Source organism: Sus scrofa, chromosome 14 (assembly GCF_000003025.6).
Source record: "Sus scrofa isolate TJ Tabasco breed Duroc chromosome 14, Sscrofa11.1, whole genome shotgun sequence".
Classification (NCBI taxonomy): Eukaryota; Metazoa; Chordata; class Mammalia; order Artiodactyla; family Suidae; genus Sus; species Sus scrofa.
The window spans coordinates 66,589,784-66,608,582 of NC_010456.5; the positions used below are offsets into that span (position 1 = coordinate 66,589,784).

At 41.3% G+C, this 18,799-nt stretch overlaps 1 protein-coding gene across 4 annotated transcripts in view; it reads left to right on the top strand.

The window, feature by feature from the left end:
• Positions 524 to 18,799, top strand: part of NRBF2 (nuclear receptor binding factor 2) — a 39,267-nt gene continuing 20,991 nt past the window's right edge. Inside the window, exons 1-2 of one of the 4 annotated variants that reach the window (XM_013983288.2) lie at positions 535 to 768; positions 987 to 1,139. In XM_013983288.2, coding sequence (XP_013838742.2) covers positions 1,137 to 1,139 — 3 coding nt within the window. In that variant the 5' untranslated portion in view covers positions 535 to 768; positions 987 to 1,136. Of the gene's footprint in view, positions 769 to 986; positions 1,140 to 18,799 lie in introns of all 4 variants that reach the window. The other 3 variants (XM_001925540.5, XM_005671025.3, XM_005671026.3) reach the window with 3 other exon arrangements.

The following is an 18,799-nucleotide window of genomic DNA, read 5'->3' on the forward strand; positions in this document are numbered from 1 at the left end:
GGTTCCCAGGCTAGGGGTCTAATCAGAGCTGTAGCCTCCTGCCTATGCCACAGCCACAGCAACACCAGATCTGAACCACGTCTGCGACCTGCAGCACAGCTCACGGCAACGCTGGATCCTTAACCCACTGAGCGAGGTCAGGCATGGAACCCACAACCTCATGGTTCCCAGTGGGATTCGTTTCCACTGCGCCAGGACGGGAACACCAAACCTTACTTTGAAAATAAATCAGGTGGGAACGTGAGAGAAAAGGAGTTGTGATAAAGCTGAGTGAATTGGGGAAAAGCTGGGCGGGGAGTAAATCTGACACACGAAACAAGAAGACAGCCCTTTAGCTGAAATTGCAACAAAAAAGCTGTACCTCCTCACGTGACTTTTGAGGTGTCTTCAAGAAGCTCAAGCTATGCCTCGCGCGAGAGAAAAGATAGCTCGCGAGAAAGTATCCGTCGGTGCCCCGCCTTCCCTGAGCCCCACCCACTCCCTGTCCTCACTCCCACCTTGAACCAGCGCGTGTGACGCCGTGACGTGTGCGTGCCTGCAGCGCAGGGGGCGGGCCCGCGGCGCGGCGCCGGAGGAGGAAGTGGTTTGGTTGTTGCTCAGTCTGCGCCCGCCGCTGGCTCCCGGGGCGCGGAGCGGGGCCGCAGTAGCTGTCGCTGCGTCGCGCTCTTCTGTTGTACACTTCCATGTGCCCGGGCTCCGCCGCTCCCCTTCCTCAGGCCGCCGCTTACCCCGGGGTCTATGGAAGTAATGGAAGGACCCCTCAACCTGGTGAGTGGCCCACGGAGGTTTGCGTCCGTCCTCGGGCGCCTTTGCCTCAGAAGTCCGGTCTGGCGTACCGCTGGCGTGGATTTAGCGAGGGTGGTCCTAAAGGTTGAGGGGAGCAGGCAGGCACGGCCCTACAGCGGCTCTAGCCAAGCAAGCCACTGCAGACTGCCCCTTGGGGGATCCCTGAGAAGCTCCCACCTCTGGTTTCCCGCCGCCTCCAGGTTTCCCCTACCCCTTGACCCACGGCCCTGGGCGAGGGGCTCCCACCACCGAGGGCGGCCACCTCTCCAGGCCGGAGGAAATGCCTCCAAGCGCCACGTAACCATCTCTCTTGCTGTCTGGAGAGGCACTGCTGCCCGGCCAGGGCAGAAATGGTATGTAATATTGGTTCTAACTTCTAACACAGGGTCTGAAGTCTGAGCCTGGAGAGATGGAGCATATTCTTCTCTACCCTCGTTTCCCTTAACTCATTTCTCACCTATATTCAGATGCATAAACTGAGAGTCTCCCTTTTCAAATAAATTAGACAGCTGGGGAAAGCCATCCCTGTTTTTAGCTGTTTCACTACTATAGTCATCAAGAAAATATGGTAGATGTTTGCCTTTCTCAGGAAAGGTGTTGATAGCTCATTTACTTGTTAGGTTTTTAGGCATCTCAGGTGTTGCGATTAAAACAACGAGAAATACGAGTTCTTTTCCACCTGGCCACTGCAACTTTTGGTTTCCCAGGAGGCTCTGTATTTTGGACACGAAAGTTAGATTACTTAAAGTTGCAAACAGACAACAGGAACTTTTTGCAGTTCAGCTGCGATGGTGGGATTGGAAAAATAGGATGTATGGAAAATTAGTTCCTCAGGTTGGAACTATGAGAACACTCTTGTGGTGGAAGAGCCCTGGGCTGGATTTATACCATTTTATAGAGAAGCAGTAGCCCCTGGTGGTTTAAGAGTATAGATTCTGGACCTAAACTGCTTGGAATTGAATTCTGGCTTTGTCACTTAATAACTATGTGACCTTGGGCAAATTAGTTGACCTCACTCTTTTTTTGTGTGTGTGAGGATTGAAGGAGTAAACAGGTGTAAAGGGTCTAGAACAGTACCTGCTATTTAATGAAGTGAAGAGTTAGCTATTATAATAATCAGACCAAAACCTTTAATTTAAAAGTCTCACTTGTAAAATAAGGTTAGGACTTGGTGAGCTTAAAATAAGATTTTAGGACCTAAAGCTATGGTTCCCAGATGAATGGTGCCAAGTTAGCTGCTTGGAAGGGCCTCCCGGTTTTATTAAGTTGATCCCTGCCCCCATTGGTAAGAGTTGTTTACACTTAAAAAACATTGGACTAGATTTGTGATTTAAACAAACAAATGGACTCGGAAATTTTTGTACTTTTCTTATTTTTAAGGTGACATAGTTGGCAATTAAATGTAATGGATGGTTCAGTACTGAAACTACACAAGAATATTATTAGAAATAACTAGCAGTTTACAAAGTGCTTCAAAGTTCAAGTGTCCTTGCAAAATGACCATTGGTTCAGTTCCAGTTAACTTCACTTTATTTGGCTGCTTGCTGCAGCATAACCCCAGCCAAGTGCCCCACTAGTGTGTGGTAGCTTTTGAAAAGACTGGAACTGTATGACAGTTGTAGATGGAGCAGCAGAATCCAGTTTAGGAAAAGTTGGTTAAATCTTGGCAATGGTATTATCTTTTTATAGAGAATTTTGAATAGTCTTGTTAAGGAGGCTAGCATAACCCAGCCATAACATTTATGTGGACAAATATCAGAAATTTGACATCTCGAATTCTTAAACCATTTGAGATTTGAAAGATCTGAGTTCTACCCTGGCTGTTTAATGCATGATGACATCGGAATAGAGATTAACCTTTACTTGAATCATTTTGACTGTGCTGCTGAGTACCAATGACAGGCCTCTGAATTTGTTGTCACCCAGGTTTTTTTTTTTTTTCCTATATTTCTTTTTTTTTTTCATTTTTAAAAGTTTTATTGAGGTATAGTTGATTTACAGTGTTGTGCTAATTCCTGCAACAAAGTAATTCAGTTATACATGTTTACACATCCATTCTTTTTCAGATTCTTTTCCCATACAGATCACAGAATATTGGATAGAGTTCCATGTGCTATACAGCAGGTCCCCATTGGCCAGTCATTCCATATACAACAGTGTGCATACGCCAGTCCTAAACCTCTAGCCCATCCCTCCCTACTACCTTTGGTAACCTTAAGTCTGTTCCCAGTCTGTTTCAGTTCTTCATGTAAGTTTTTAGATTCCACATATAGGTGATGTCATATGATGATTGTTTTTCATTGTCTGACTAACTTCACTTTGTGTGATAATCTCTAGGCTCATCCATGTTGCTGTGAATGGTATTTCATTCTTTTTTATGGTTGAGTAATATTCCATCACATATATATGTACTACATCTTTATCCGTTTCTCTGTTGATGGACGTTTAGGTTGCTTCCATGTTTTGGCTATTGTAAACAGTGCCCCAGTGAACATTGGGGTGCATGTATCTTTTCAGATTGGGGTTTTCTCTGGATAGATGTCCCAGAGTGGTATTGCTGCATCAAATGGTAGTTGTGTTTTTAGGTTTTTTTTTTTTTTTTTTTTTAATGCACTCAAGGCATATAGATATGGAAGTTCTCAGGCTAGGGGTTGAGTTGGAGCTGCAGCTGCCAGCCTATACCACCGTCACAGCAACACTGGATCTGAATGCATCTGGGACCTATGCTATAGCTTGTGACAATGCCAGATCCTTAACCGACTGAGCAGGGCCAGGCATCAAACCCTCATCCTCATGGAAACTAGTCTGGTTTGTTACTCCTGAGCCACAGCGGGAACTCTTGTTTTTATTTTTTTAATTTTTTTATTGTTTTTTTTTATTATTTTATTTTTTGTCTTTTTGTCATTTCTTGGGCTGCTCCCACAGCATATGGAGGTTCCCAGGCTAGGGGTCGAATTGGATCTGTAGCCACCAGCCTACACCAGAGACAGAGCAACTTGGGATCCGAGCCGCATCTGCAACCTACACCACAGCTCATGGCAACGCCGGATCCTTAACCCACTGAGCAAGGCCAGGGATCAAACCTGAAACCTCCTGGTTCCCAGTTGGATTTGTTAACCACTGTGCCACCATGGGAACTCCTAGATTTTTTAAATTAAGGAACTCCATACTGTTTTCCAAGCAGTTGTACCAATTTACATTCCCACCAATTCTGTATAAGAGGGTTCCCTTTTCTCCACACCCTCTCTAGCATTTATTGTTTGTGGGCTTTTTAATGATGGTCATTTTGACTGATGTGAGGTGATGCCTCATAGTAGTTTTGATTTGCATTTCTCTAATAATTAGTGATGTTGAGCATCTTTTCATGTGTTTTTGCCCATCTGTGTGTCTACTTTGGAGAGATGTCTATTAGGACAATGTGTCCATTTTTTGATTGGGTTGTTTTTTTGGTATTGAACTGTATGAGTTGTTTGTATATTTTGGTCATTAATCCATTGTTAGTTGCTTCATTTGCAGATATTTTCTCCCATTCTGTGGGTTGTTTTGTTTAAGGTTTCCTTTGCTGTATGCAAAACTTTTAATTAGGTCCCACTTTTTTTTTGTTTGTTTTATTGTAATTACTCTAGGAGGTTTATGAAAAGATAGTGCATGGTTTATATCAGAGTGTGTTCGGCCTGTGTTTTCCTTTAAGAGTTTTATAGTATCCGGCCTTATATTTAGGTGTTTAATCCATTTTGAGTTTATTTTTGTGTGTAGTGTTAAGGAGTGTTCTAATTTCTTTTTGGTCTTTTTTGTCTTTTAGGACCGCATCTGACGCATATGGAGGTTCCCAGGCTAGGGGTCTAATTGGAGCTGAAGCTGCCAGCCTACGCCAGAGCCACAGCAATGCCAGATCCTTAACCCACTGAGCAAAGCCAGGGATCGAACCCGAAACCTTATGATTCCTAGTCGGACTTGTTTCCCCTGTGCCATGACGGGCACTCTGGGAGTGTTCAAATTTCCTTCTTTTTTTTTTTGCTTTTAGGACAGCACTGGCACATGGAAGTTCCCAGGCTAGGGGTTGAACCAGAGCTACAGCTGCCGGCCTACACCATAGCTACAGCAACATCAGATCCTTAACCCACTGAGTGAGACCAAAGATTGAGCCTGCAACCCCATGGTTCCTAGTCAGATTCGTTTCTGCTGACGAATATGACGGGAACTCCTAATTTCATTCTTTTACATGTAGCTGTCCAGTTTTCCCAGGATCACTATTGAAGAGACTCTTTTTTTCTCCATTGTGTATTCTTGCCTCCTTTGTTGTAGATTAGTTGACTGTAGGTGGGTGTGTGGATTTATTTCTGGGCTTTATTTTGTTCCATTGATCTATATGTCTGTTTTTGTGCCAGTGCCATACTGATTTGTTGACCAGCTTTGTTGTGTAGTCTGAAGTCAGGGAGTCTGATTCCTTCACCTCTTTTTCTTTCTCAAGATTGCTTTGGCTCTTCAGTGTGTTTTGTGTTTCCATAGATTTCTGTGGATTAATTTCGTATCCTGCAACTTTATGGAATTCATTGATGAGCTCTAACAGTTTTCTGGTAGCATTTTTAGGATTTTCTATGTATAGTATCATGTCATCTGTAAACAGTGATAGTTTTACTTCTTCTTTTTCAATTTGAATTCCTTTTATTTTTCTTCTCTGACTCCTGTGGCTAGGACTTCCAAAACTATGTTGAATACAAGTGGTGAGAGTGGACATCTTTGTCTTGTTCTTGATTTGGTGGAAATTCTTTCAGCTTTTCACTATTGAGAATGATGTTGGCTGTAAATTTGTTGTGTATGGTCTTTATTATGCTGAGGTATGTTCCCTGTGTGCCCACTTCTGGTGGGTTTTTATCATAAATGGGTGTTGGATTTTGTCAAAAGCTTTTTCTGCATCTGTTTTTGTTTTTTCTTTTTCCTTTTTTGTTTTTTTGCCTTTTCTGGGGCTGCTCCCGTGGCATATGGAGGTTCCCAGGCTAGGGGTCCAATTGGAGCTGTAGCTGCTGGCCTATGCCAGAGCCACAGCAATGCTAGATCCGAGCTGTTTCTGTGACCCACACCACAGCTCATGGCAATGCCGGATCCTAAACCCACTGAGCAAGATCAGGGATCAGACCTGCAACCTCATGGTTCCTAGTTGGATTTGTTAACCACTGAGCCATGACGGGAACTCCACAAAGTATATTCTGGTTTTTTTTTTGTTTTTGTTTTTGTTTTTTTTTTTTTTGTTTTTGGCTTTTTTAGTGCTGCACCCATGGCATATGGACGTTCCTAGGCTAGGGGTCTAATCGGAGCTGTAGCTGCCAGCCTATGCCACAGCCACAGCAACATGGGATCTGAGCCACATCCTTGACCTACACCACAGTTCACGTCAACTCCTGATCCTTAACCCACTGAGTGAAGCCAGGGATCGAACTAACAACCTCATGGTTCCTAGTCAGATTCATTTCTCCTGCACCACGACAGGAACTCTGCATCTGTTGAATGATCATGTTTTTTATTCCAATTTGTTCTTGTTGTACATCACAGTGATTGATTTTGAAAAATCCTTGCATTCCTTGGATAAATCCCACTTGATCATGGTGTATGATCCTTTTAATGTATTGTTGGATTCGATTTGCTAGTATTTTATTGAGGATTTTTTGCGTTGGTGTTCATCAGTGATATTGGACTCATCAGTGATATTGGACTGTAACTTTCTTTTTTTGGTCATTGTGTTTTTTTAGTATCAGCATGATGGTGGCCTCATAGAATGAGTTTGGGAGAGTTCCTTCCTCTGCAATTTTTTGAAATATTTTCGGAAGGATAAGTGTTTACTCTTCTGTAAATGTTTGATGGACTGTGCAGCCATTTGGTCCTGGACTTTTGCTTTTTTTATTTTTTATTTTTTGCTTTTTAGGGCCATACCCTCAGCATATGGAAGTTCCCAGGCTGGGGGGTCAAATCAGAGTTGCAGCTGCTGGCCTGCACAACGCCACAACAATTCCAGATGTGAGCTGCATCTGTGACCTATACCACAGTTCACAGTAGTGCTGGATCCTTAACCCACTGAGTGAGGCTGGGGTTCTAACCCACATCCTCATGCATACTAGCTGGGTTTGTAACCTGCTGAGCCACAATGGGAACTCCTGGAAGTTTTGTTTTGGTTTTTGTTTTTTGCCTTTTACGGCCACACCAATGTGGGATCCGAGCTGCATCTGTGACCACAGCTCACAGCAACACCAGATCCTTAACGCACTGAGCAAGGCCAGGGATTGAACCTGTGTATTCATGGATGTATTCAGATTTGTTAACCAATGAGCCATGACAGGAACTCCCCAGAATTTTTTTTTTTTGTCTTTTTTAGGGCCGCACCCATGGCATATGGAGGTTCCAAGGCTAGGAGTCTAATTAGAGCTACAGCTGCTGGCCTACACCACAGCCACAGCAACACCAGATCTGAGCTGTGTCTCTGACCTACACCACAGCTCACGGCAACACTGGATCCTTATCCCAATGAGTAGGGCTAGGGATCGAACCCTGCAACCCCATGGTACTAGTCGGATTCGTTTCTGCTATGCCAGGATGGGAAATTCCTCTGGAAGTTTTTTAATCACAGTTTCAATTTTGGTACTTGTGATTGGCCTGTTCATCTTTTCTATTTCTTTGTGGTTCAGTCTTGGAAGATTGTACCTTTCTAAGAATTTGTCCATTTTTTTCTAGGTTGTCCATTTTATTGCCATATAGTTGCTTGTAGTAGTCTCTTATGATCTGTTGTATTTCTGAGATGCCCATTGCAACTTTTTCATTTCTAATTTTATTGATTTGAGCCCTCTCCCTTTTTTTCTTAATGAGTCTGGCTAAGGCTTTATCAATTTTGTTCATCTTTTAAAAGAACCAAGTTTTAATTTCATTGATCTTTTCTGTTGTTTTCTTCATTTCTTTTTGTTTCTGCTTTGATCTTTATGGTTTCTTTCCTTCTAATTTTGGGTTTTGTTTGTTCTTTCTCTGGTTGCATTAGTTGTAAGGTTAGTTTGTTTGAGATTTTTCTTGTTTCCTAAGGTAACCTTGTTATTGCTGTAAACTTTCCTCTTAGAACTGCTTTTGCTGCATCCCATAGGCTTTTGGATCATTGTTTTTTTGTTTGTTTGTTTTCATTTGTTTCTAGATACTGTTTGATTTCCTCTTTGGTTTCATCAGTGATCCATTGGTTGTTTTGTAGCATATTGTTTAGTCTCCACATGTTTGTGTTTTTTTGCAGTTTTCTTGTTGATTTCTAGTTTTATTGTGTTGTGGTAAAAAAAGATGCCTGATGTGATTTCAGTTTTCTTAAATTTACCAAGGCTTGATTTGTGGTCCGGAATGTGATCTGTCCTAGAGAATGTTCCATGTGTGCTTGAGAAGACTGTATTCTGCTGCTTTCAGATGGAATGTTCTGTAAATATCTATTATATCCATTTGGTCTAATGCATCATTTAAGTCCTTTGTTTCCTTGTTGATTTTCTGTCTGGATAATGTCCATTGCTGTCTGGATGTTAAAGTCCCTCACTATTGTGTTATTGTCCATTTCTCCTTTTATGGCTGTTAGCAATTGCCTTACATATTGAGGTGCTCCTATGTTGGGTGCATACATATTTACAATTATTGTATCTTCTTAGATTGATCCTTGGTTATTATGTAATGTCCTTTGTCTCTTGTAACCATCTTTATTTTAAAGCCTGTTTTGTCTGATATGAATATCGCTACTCCACTTTTCTTTTGATTTCCGTTTGCATGGAATACCTTCTTCCATCCTCTCACTTTCAGTTTGTAAATGGGTCTTGTTTTTGTATTCATTTAGTAGTCTGTGTCTTTTGGTTGGAGCATTTAGTCCATTTACATTTAAGGTAATTATTGATTTGTATGTTCTTAATGCCATTTTGTTAATTGTTTTGAATTTTTGTTCATCTTTCTTCCCTTCTTTCTTTGTGGTTTGATGACTATCTTTAGTGTTGTGTTTGGATTGCTTTTTTTTGTGTACCTATTATAAATTTTTGGTTTGCACTTAGCATGTGGTTTTGATATAGCAGTCACTATATATACACACACACATATATATACATACATACATATATATACATATACATACATACACACACACATACGTACATACATATATATGTGTGTATATATATACACACACACAAGGTTTTTTTTAGTTGCTGATCTCTTCATTGCAAGTGCATTTCCAGTATCCTGCATTTTTACTCTCATTGTGGCTTCTTTGTCTTTGGGTGTAGGATATCTTTTTTGGTAGCTTCCGGCCTATTTTGTTGATGGTTGTTTAGCAGTTAGTTGTAACTTTGGTGTTTTTGTGAGGGGAGGTGAGCTGGAGTCCTTCTAGTCTGCTGTTTCGTCTCTGAATCCCTGTCACTCAGCTTTAGAAGACTGATTTCCACCTCTCCCCCTCCCCTGTGCTGTACTATATGTCCTTGTAGCTTATTTATTTTATGCATAGTTTGTACCTATTAGTCCTATATCCTTTAATTGCCCCTTCCTCTACCCTCTCTCCACTGGTAAATCACTAATTTGTTCTCTATGTCTGTGAGTCTCTTTCTTTGTTATATTCATTTGTTTTATTTTTTAGATTTCACATATAATGAAAAGATGTCATACAGTGTCTGTCTTTCTCTATCTGACTTATTTAGCATTATACTCTCTGAGTCCATCCATGTTGTTGCAAATGGCAAAATTTATTTTTTTATGGCCGAGTAGTATCCGTGTGTGTGTGTGTATGTGTGTGTGAATATAATCATACACACACACACATCACATCTTTATCCATTCATCTGTTGGTGGACACTTATGTTGCTTCCATGTCTTGGCAGTTGTAAATAATGCCACTATGAACATTGGGTTGCATGTCTGGGAGTCTCTCTCTGTTTTATAAATTAGTTCATTTTATAAATATATCATTTTTTTAAGATTCCACATATAAGTGATATTATATGATTTATCTTCCTCTGACAGACTTCACTTTGCATGATAATCTGTAGGTCTATCCATGTTGCTATGAATGACATTATTAAAAGACTGTCGTTCTTTTGTGTCAGCAGATAACCAGTGTAGTATCCAGTTGACTCAACATGAGTAATACTTCTCAATGCTGTGATTTCGAGTGCCTTTGAAAATTCCATTAGGAGTTCCTGTTGTGGCTCAGTGGAAATGAATCCAACTAGGATCTCTGAGAATGCGGGTTTGATCCCTGGCCTTGCTCAGTGGGTTAAGGATCTGGTGTTGCAGTGAGCTGTGGTGGAGCTCAAATCCCATGTTGCCGTGGCTGTGGTGTAGGCTGGCAGCTGCAGCTCTGATTCAACCTCTAGCCTGGGAACTTCATATGCTGCAGGTGCGGTCCTTAAAAAAAAAAAAAAAAAAAAAAAGGAAAGAAAATCTCATATGAAAGCTTTTTCTAATGACATCAGAGTGTAGTCCAAATTGATTGCATAAGGACTTGTTATAGTACCTAGATTTCTGATCATGTGTCTTCGGAGCAACTTTGGAATTTAGTAAGAACTACTCCCAGTTTTACAGATAAATAGGCCTAGACAGAGAGAAATTATGTAGTTAGATCAGTGATTCAAATACATTATAGACCACTTTTTTTTTTTTTTTTTTTTTGGCCAGAAATGCAGCGCATGGAAGTTCCCAGGTTAGGGGTCAAATTGGAGCTACAGCTACCGGCCTGTGCCACAGCCACAGCAAAACAGGATCTGAGCTGCATGTGCAACCTACACCACAGCTCATAGCTATGCCAGATCCTTAGCCTACTGAGCGAGGCCAGGGATCAAACCCACATCCTCATGGATCCTAGTTGGATTTGTTAACTTCTGAGCCATAAAGGGAACTGCCATTATAGGCCACATCTTATTTTGATTTCATAACTTCTTTCTAGTGACGCTTCTTCATTAATATACTTAGAATTTTCACTTTAGTATGTTCCTTATTCATATTGAACTTTAGATTCTATATCAGTAATTAGTGATGCTGCTCTTTTTTTGGTTTTTGTTTTTGTTTTGGCCATACTCAAATCATGTGAATTTTCCCTGCCAGGGTTCAACCCCACCCTGTAGCAGTGACCAGAATCCCAGCAGTGGCAATGCCATATCTTAATCCACTGAGCCACAGGGCAACTCCTGTTATTGCTTCTTGTATGTTAGGTTTTCAGTAAGGGTGTTTAGGCTTATTTCTTCATAGTGATTTTTAAAATATGAAAGATCAGTTTGAATTAGTCATCTTAATATATATAGTACAAGTATCCTATTCTAATTTTCTTGCTTTTGAAGTTGGTCAAAAGAACAATAGTATAAATTGTTTTTAAGCAGGGGAAAATAGTTTTTGAACTCTAAGTTCTGTTACATGCATCTTTTTTGTCAATTTTTAATATGGAGAGATTGTAACATAAAATTACATAGCGTATGTTTAGTCATTTTTTTCTATACATTTAGTTTTGGCAGTGTGTGTGAGTGCTGGTAGCAAATGTCAAAACTTGTAGTTCTTCAATTTTTTTGCAGCCTATTTGGAAAGTGATGTCACACTTTAATTTACACATGACCATGTTGCTCATGCTTTGCTTACCTACTCTGCAAATTGGAAGAATAGGGTCCGTGTGACTGTAGGACCACAATTGTATTCTATGTATTTGGCCCTTTTAAGGATGCTGAGAATATGTTTGTTGAGAAACTGATCTTTAGAGTGGTCAGTTAGTCTCATCTAAGAAAAGGAATAAGATATGGTCCAAAGTCGGGCCATATGGGGTCTTTGTAACTATTCCATGTTAGTTATATTGGCAATAAAATCTTAAAGGTTTAAAAAAAAAAAAAAAAGGCTGTTTGGACCATACTGATTTGTTGCCTTGAAAAACAACAAGGAAAATTTTGTCACAAGCCATTCTAAGCTTAACGGAAGTGCTTTGGGGAAGGCAGTAGAGCACTAAGACTTAGCAATAGTTAACTTAGTGCTGGGATTGACATCAGGCACTTAAATGTATTATTTCTTGTTTTCTTAGCTGTATGAAATATTCACCCGTTTTATGGATAACAGCTTTGAACTGCAGAGTAAGTGGTGATAGATATGAAAGCTAGATTGATTCTGACTAAAATACCTAATCTTTCTGATAGATCAGTTTTTTGCCCATTTGTTTTGACTGTGATCCACAATGAGAAATTTTTACATAATGGCCAGTACACATGTACTTAAGTGTATACAAAGCTGCTGCATTATGGGTGTGCCTCCTGGAATTGTGCCCACACTTGTTATTTCTTATCTTTTTGATAATAGCCATTCTAGTATATATGAGGTGATATTTCATTGTGGTTTTGATTTATTTGCTTTTCCCTAAAATTAAATGAAATTAAACAGTGAGCGTGTTTTCAAATACCTGTTGGCCATTTGTATATCTTTGGAAAAATGTCTGTTCAGATCCTCTGCCTGTTTGTTTCTAGTTAGTTTTTCTTTTTTTTTTTTTTCTTTTTGCCATTTCTTGGGCGGCTCCCGCGGCATATGGAGGTTCCCAGGCTAGGGGTCGAATCGGAGCTGAAGCCGCTGGCCTACACCAGGGCCACAGCAACGCTGGGTCCGAGCCGCGTCTGCAGCCTACACCACAGCTCACGGCAACGCCGGATCCTTAACCCACTGAGCAAGGGCAGGGATCGAACCCACAACCTCATGGTTCCTAGTCGGATTCGTTAACCACTGCGCCACGACGGGAACTCCCTCTTTTTTTTTTTTTGCTGTTTATTTGTGAGAATTTTTTATGTTATTTTGGATATTATCCCCTTATCAGATGTATGGTTCGCATATATTTTCTATCTGGTGGGTTCCCTTTTTTTGTTTTGTTGATAATTTCCTCTGCTGTGCATACACTTTTTAGTTTGATGTGGCCCCACTTAATTATTTTTGCTTTTGTTGCTTTTAGTATCAATTAAAAAATTATCGCTAAGAACTATGTCAAAGCACTTTCTGACTGTTTTCTTTGAGAGTTTTATGGTTTTAGGATTTATGTTCAAGTCTTTAATCCATTTTGAGGCTTTTTTTTTTTTTTTTTCCCTTGGCTGTGCCTGAGGCATGCTAAGTTACCCGGCCAGGGGGTGAACCCACACCACACAGTAGTGACAGTGCTGGATCCTTAACCACTAGGCCACCAGGGGACTCCTAGGCTCTATTCTGTTCCATTGGTGTGTTTTTTTTTTTTTTTAATTTTTTTGAAGTCTACTTGATTTATAATATTTTGTTAGTTTCTGATGTGTATAGCAAAGGGATTCATTTATATGTGTATGTATAATATACATTCATTTTCATATTTTTCCCATTATAGTTTATTATAGGATATTGAATACAGTTCCTGTTCCACTGGTCTTTGTGTCTATTTTTATGTTATGTGTTATGTTATTTTGATTGCTATAGCTTTGTAAGATAGCCTCCAGCTTTGTTCTTCAAGGTTGCTTTTGCTGTTTGGTGGTCTTCTGTGTTTCCAGACAAATTTTAGGATTGTTTCTCTTTCTGTGAGAAAGGCCATTAGATTTTGATAGAAATTGCATTGAGGAGTTCCTGTCGTGGCTCAGTGGTTAATGAATCCGACTAGGAACCACGAGGTTGTGGGTTTGATCCCTGCCCTTGCTCAGGGGGTTAAGGATCCGGCGTTGCCGTGAGCTGTGGTGTAGGTTGCAGACGCGGCTCAGATCCAGCGTTGCTGTGGCTCTGGCGTAGGCCGGTGGCTACAGCTCTGATTAGCCTGGGAACCTCCATGTGCTGCGGGAGTGGCTCTAGAAAAGGCAAAAAGACAAAAATATATATATATATGTGTGTGTGTGTGTGTGTGTGTGTGTGTGTAAAAAGAAATTGTATTGAATCTGATTATTGTTTTGGGTAATATGGACATTTTATTTCATTTATTTTATTTTAATTATTTGTCTTTAGGGCCACACCCACGGCATATGGAGGGTCCCAGGGTAGGGGTCGAATTGGAGGCTGTGGCTGCCAGCCTACACCACAGCCACAGCAACGTGGGATCCTTAACCCACTGATCGAGGCCAGAGATCAAACCCGAGTCCTCATGGGTACTAGTTGTGTTTGTTAATCACTGAGCCACCATGGGAATTCCTGTACATTTTACATGCTAATTCTTCCTGTCTATTTCATTAACAGCTTAGTAGTTTTTATGTACAGGTCATTAGTCTCTTTGGTTAAATTTATTCCTAAGTATTTTTTTATACAATTGTAAATGGGATTTTTCTTTTTATGGTCTTACCTGTTGTATATGGAAGTTCCCATGCCAGGGATCGAATCTAAGCTGAAGCTATGACCTATGTCACAGCTGTGGCAATGCCAGATCCTTAAACCACTGTACCAAAATAGAACTCCCCTCTTTTTGTTAATGTGGCATCACATTGATTTTTGGATCAGTTTGATTTGTTAAACCATCTTGTATTCCCTAGGATAAATCTCACTTGATTATGGTGTATCATCCTTTCAGTGTGATTTTGAAATCATTTGCCAGCATTTTACTGAGAGTTTTGGGGGTTTTTTGTTGTCGTTTTTTTTTTTTTTATTTTTATGGCCACACCTTCAGGCTAGGGTCAAGTTGGAGCTGCAGCTGTATGCTGTAGCTTGTGGCAACACCAGATACTTAACCCACTGAGTGAGGCCAGGGGTCGAACCTGCATCCTCATGGGTACTATGTTGGGTTCTGAACCTGCTGAGACACAATGGGAACTCCACTGAGGATTTTTGTATGATGAACAAGAGTTCATCAGGAATAATGGCCTGTAGGTTTGTCTTTTTGTGTGTGTGGTCTTGTCTGCTTTGGTATTGAGGTGATGCTGGCCTTGTAAAATCATTTGGAAGTGTTCTCTACTCTTCTGTTTTTGGAAGAATTTGAGAGGGATTGGTATTCTTTGAGGTTTTGGTAGAATTCATCAGTGAGGCCGTCTGGTCCTGGGTTTTTGTTAGGTTTGCGATTACAAAATCAGACCCCTTACTAGTACAGGCACAGCTCATTTTATTGTGCTTAGCTTTATTGTACTTCTCAGATATTGCTACCTTGACACTGAGATGAGAACATCCTGTTAAATTCTATTTTTTGTGGGGGGGGGTGTGTGGGGGGGCTGGGGGAAGGTTCCACCTGTGGCATATGGAAGTTCATGGCCAGGGGTCAAATCTGAGCCACGACTGTAGTAACACTGGATCCTTAACCCACCGCTGGAGGCCAGAGAGAACACTGGGTACTTAACCCGATGTGCCATAGCAAGAACTCCCCCTCAACCCTATTCTGATGCATGCAGCTTGCAGATTGTTAATGCTGGAGCTGAGACAAGAATGTCAGACCTTTTCCAGGTGTTTGTCCAGGTTTGTTTGGTTGTTTTTTTTTTTTTTTTTTTTTTTTCTGTATGCCAAGGCAGAAAGATTGTCCACCATTTCCACATGTCCTAAGCATCTTTCAAGGCCCCATTCATAGGGTCTCCTATTCCAAGTTTTGTGGGGTTTTTTTGTTTGTTTTTTGTTTTGTCTTTTTAGAGCCACACCCCTGGCATATGGAGGTTCCCAGGTTAGGGGTTGAATTCAGTTTTCATTTATCTCTTCCTAAAGGAGGAGATCTGTACTTGACCTGAACCTGTCTAATTGTGGATGTTGCATTTTTTACAAATTGAAGGTTTGTGGCTATCCTGTGGGTTTTTTTTTTTTTTTTTTTTTTTTTTTTTTTCTTTTTGGGTCATACCTGCAGCATATGGAGGTTCCCAGGCTAGGGGTCCAATCAGAGCTATAGCTGCCGGCCTGCGCCACAGCCACAGCAACATCAGATCTGAGCTGCATCAGCAATCTTTTTCTAATAGCATTATATTTATCATTATTTTTATTGATTGATTGATTGGCCACCCTACAGCATATGGAGTGCCCAGGCCAGTGATCAGATCCAGGACCACAGTTGTGCCCTATGCTGAAGCCAGGTTAAAGATGATGGTGGGGGGGAGTTCCCATCGTGGCTTAGTGGTTAACAAATCCGACTAGGAACCACGAGGTTGCAGGTTTGTTCCCTGGCCTTACTCAGTGGGTTAACGATCCAGCGTTGCCGTGAGCTGTGGTGGAGGTTACAGACGCAGGTGAGATACTGTGTTGCTGTGGCTCTGGCATAGGCCAGCGGCTACAGCTCTGATTCGACCCCTAGCCTGGGAACCTCCGTATGCCACGGGAGCGGCCCTAGAAAAGGCAAAAAGACAAAAAAATGAAAAGATGCCGTTGTTTCTATGAGCTGTTGGTGTAGGTCGCAGATACGGCTCTGATCTTGTGTTGCTGTGGCTGTGGTGTAGGCTGGCAGCTGTAGCTTCGACTTGACCCCTTCTCCTGGGAACTTCCATATGTCATGGGTACGGCCCTAAAAAAGCAAACTAAATAAATAATAAAAATAAGAATTACTACTGAAACAGCTTTCTCAGCAATATCTTCAGTTGGAAATAAAATGTAGTTTAGTCTAGTCTCTCCAACGGTATTGTAAACTTTATGATGGTACATACTTAATGCTTTTATTATCCTCTTTTTTTTTTTTTTTGCTTTTTAAGGCTGTACCTGAGGCATATGGAGGTTCCCAGGCTAGGGGTCTAATCAGAGCTGTAGCCGCCGGTCTATGCCACAGCCATAGCAACGTGGCGTCTGAGCCGTGTCTGCAACCTACATCACAGCTCACGGCAACGCTGGATCCTTAACCCACTGAGCAAGGCCAGGAATGGAACCTGAAACCTCATGATTCCTAGTCGGATTTGTTTCCGCTGCGCCATGATGGGGGAGGGGGGGGACGACTTTAACATTCTCATTTTATAAATGAAAAAACTTGGGCAGAAAGTTAGAAAGCCAAGTTCATATGTCTAATAAGTGCTCAAGATGAGATTTGAACCTAGGCAGTCAAATTATATCTAGAGTCTGCATTTGCTGGATGTCTAACAGGAGCATGGTAGGACTTGTTTTTTGGGGGTTTTTTTGTTTGTTTTTTTTTAGGGCCATACCCACAGCATATGGAAGTTCCCAGGCTAGGGGTCTAATTGGAGCCATAGCTACTGGCCTACGCCACAGCAATGCAGGTTCTGGAGCCACATCTACAAACTATGCCACAACTCATGTCAACGCCAGATCCTTAACCCACTGAGCAAGGCCAGGGTTCAAACTCACATCCTTATGGATATTCATTGGGTTCGTTACTGCTGAGCCACCACGGGAACACCTATATTTTTTAATAAGGAATTTGATTGCTGTGACACCAAATAACCTAAAATAGGAGTGTGTTTAAAACTAGGAGTTCCTGTTGTGGCTCAGCAGAAACGAACCCTAGTAGTATCTGAGGTCTCAGGTTTGATCCCTCACCTTGCTCAGTGGGTTAAGGATCCTGTGTTGTTGTGGCTGTGGAGTAGGCCTGTAGCTGTAGCTCTGATTTGACCTCTAGCCTGGGAACTTCCATATATGCCATGAGTGCACCCCCCTGAGCCCCCCCAAAAAAACCCACGAGAAGGAACTCTTGAACTGGCAGAGGTCAAGGATTGGATTTCATGTGGGGAGATTTTAGGAAAGTTGGGAGAGCCATGAGGTCTTGTTCTCAGCACTTGAGAAATTTTTGTTTCTTTGATGTTCTAGATATAATTTATTCTTATATCATACACAAAAATAAACTTAAAATGGTTTAAAGACTTAAATATAAGACAGGACACCCTAAAACTCCTAGAAGTGAACATAGGACATTCTCTGACATAAATCATAGAAATGCTTTCTTAGGTCACTCTCACCAGGAAATAGAAATAAAAGCAAAAATAAACAAATGGCATCTAATCAAACTTACAGAGTTTGGCATAACAAAGGAGACCATAAATGGAATTGAAAGACAGCCTAAGGACTAGGAGAAGATATTTGCAAATGAGGTGACAAACAAGGGCTTAATTTTCAAAATGTACAAATAGTTCATATATCTCAATTAAAACTTGGGGATTTCAGAGAAGGGCTTCTTTCATAGCTTAGAAAGGTAAAGGCATGTGCGGATCCACTCCCTTTTTTTTTTTTTCGCCATACCTAGAACTTGTTGATTGAGTGCCACTTGCTTTAGCTGTACTTTCAGAATACATTCCTTAGAGAAATCATATTGATGATAACTCAGCTTTCTTCTTCATGTGCATTTCTTTCTCAAAAGATTTATACTATTTGTGGGTACTATATATGCTCCAGTGTTAGGAAAATGTTTTTTGCTAACTCTGAGACTCCATAGTTAAAATTATTTTAAACCTTGAGTCATTTCTTTCTTTTTTTTTTTTGGTCTTTTTGCCATTTCTTGGGCTGCTCCCGCGGCATATGGAGGTTCCCAGGCTAGGGGTCCAATCGTAGCTGTAGCCGGCGGCCTACACCAGAGCCACAGCAATGCGGGATCCGAGCCGCATCTGCAACCTACACCACAGCTCATGGCAACACCGGATCCTTAACCCACTGAGCAAGGGCAGGGATCGAACCTGCAACCTCATGGTTCCTATTTGGATTCGTTAACCACTGAGCCACGACAGGAACTCCTAAACCTTGAGTCATTTCTTATTATCCACTATTATTTTAGGAATAAATTAAGATTTAGAAAAAATTTTTAATTAATTTTTTTTTTTTTTTTTTTGTCTTTTTGCCTTACCTTGAGCCGCTTCCCATGGCATATGGAGGTTCCCAGTCTAGGGGCCTGATTGGAGCTGTTACCGCCAGCCTACATCAGAGCCACAGCAATGCAGGATCCGAGCTGAGTCTGCAACCTACACCACAGCTCACGGCAATGCCAGATCCTTAACCCACTGAGCAAGGCCGGGGATCGAACCTGCAACCTCATGGTTCCTAGTTGGATTCGCTAACCACTGAGCCATGACGGGAACTCTCAAATTTTCTTTTTTGGCCATGGCCGTTGCATGCAGAAGTTCCCAGACCAAGGGTTGAACCCTTGTCACAGCAATGACCTGAGCCACAGTAGTGACGA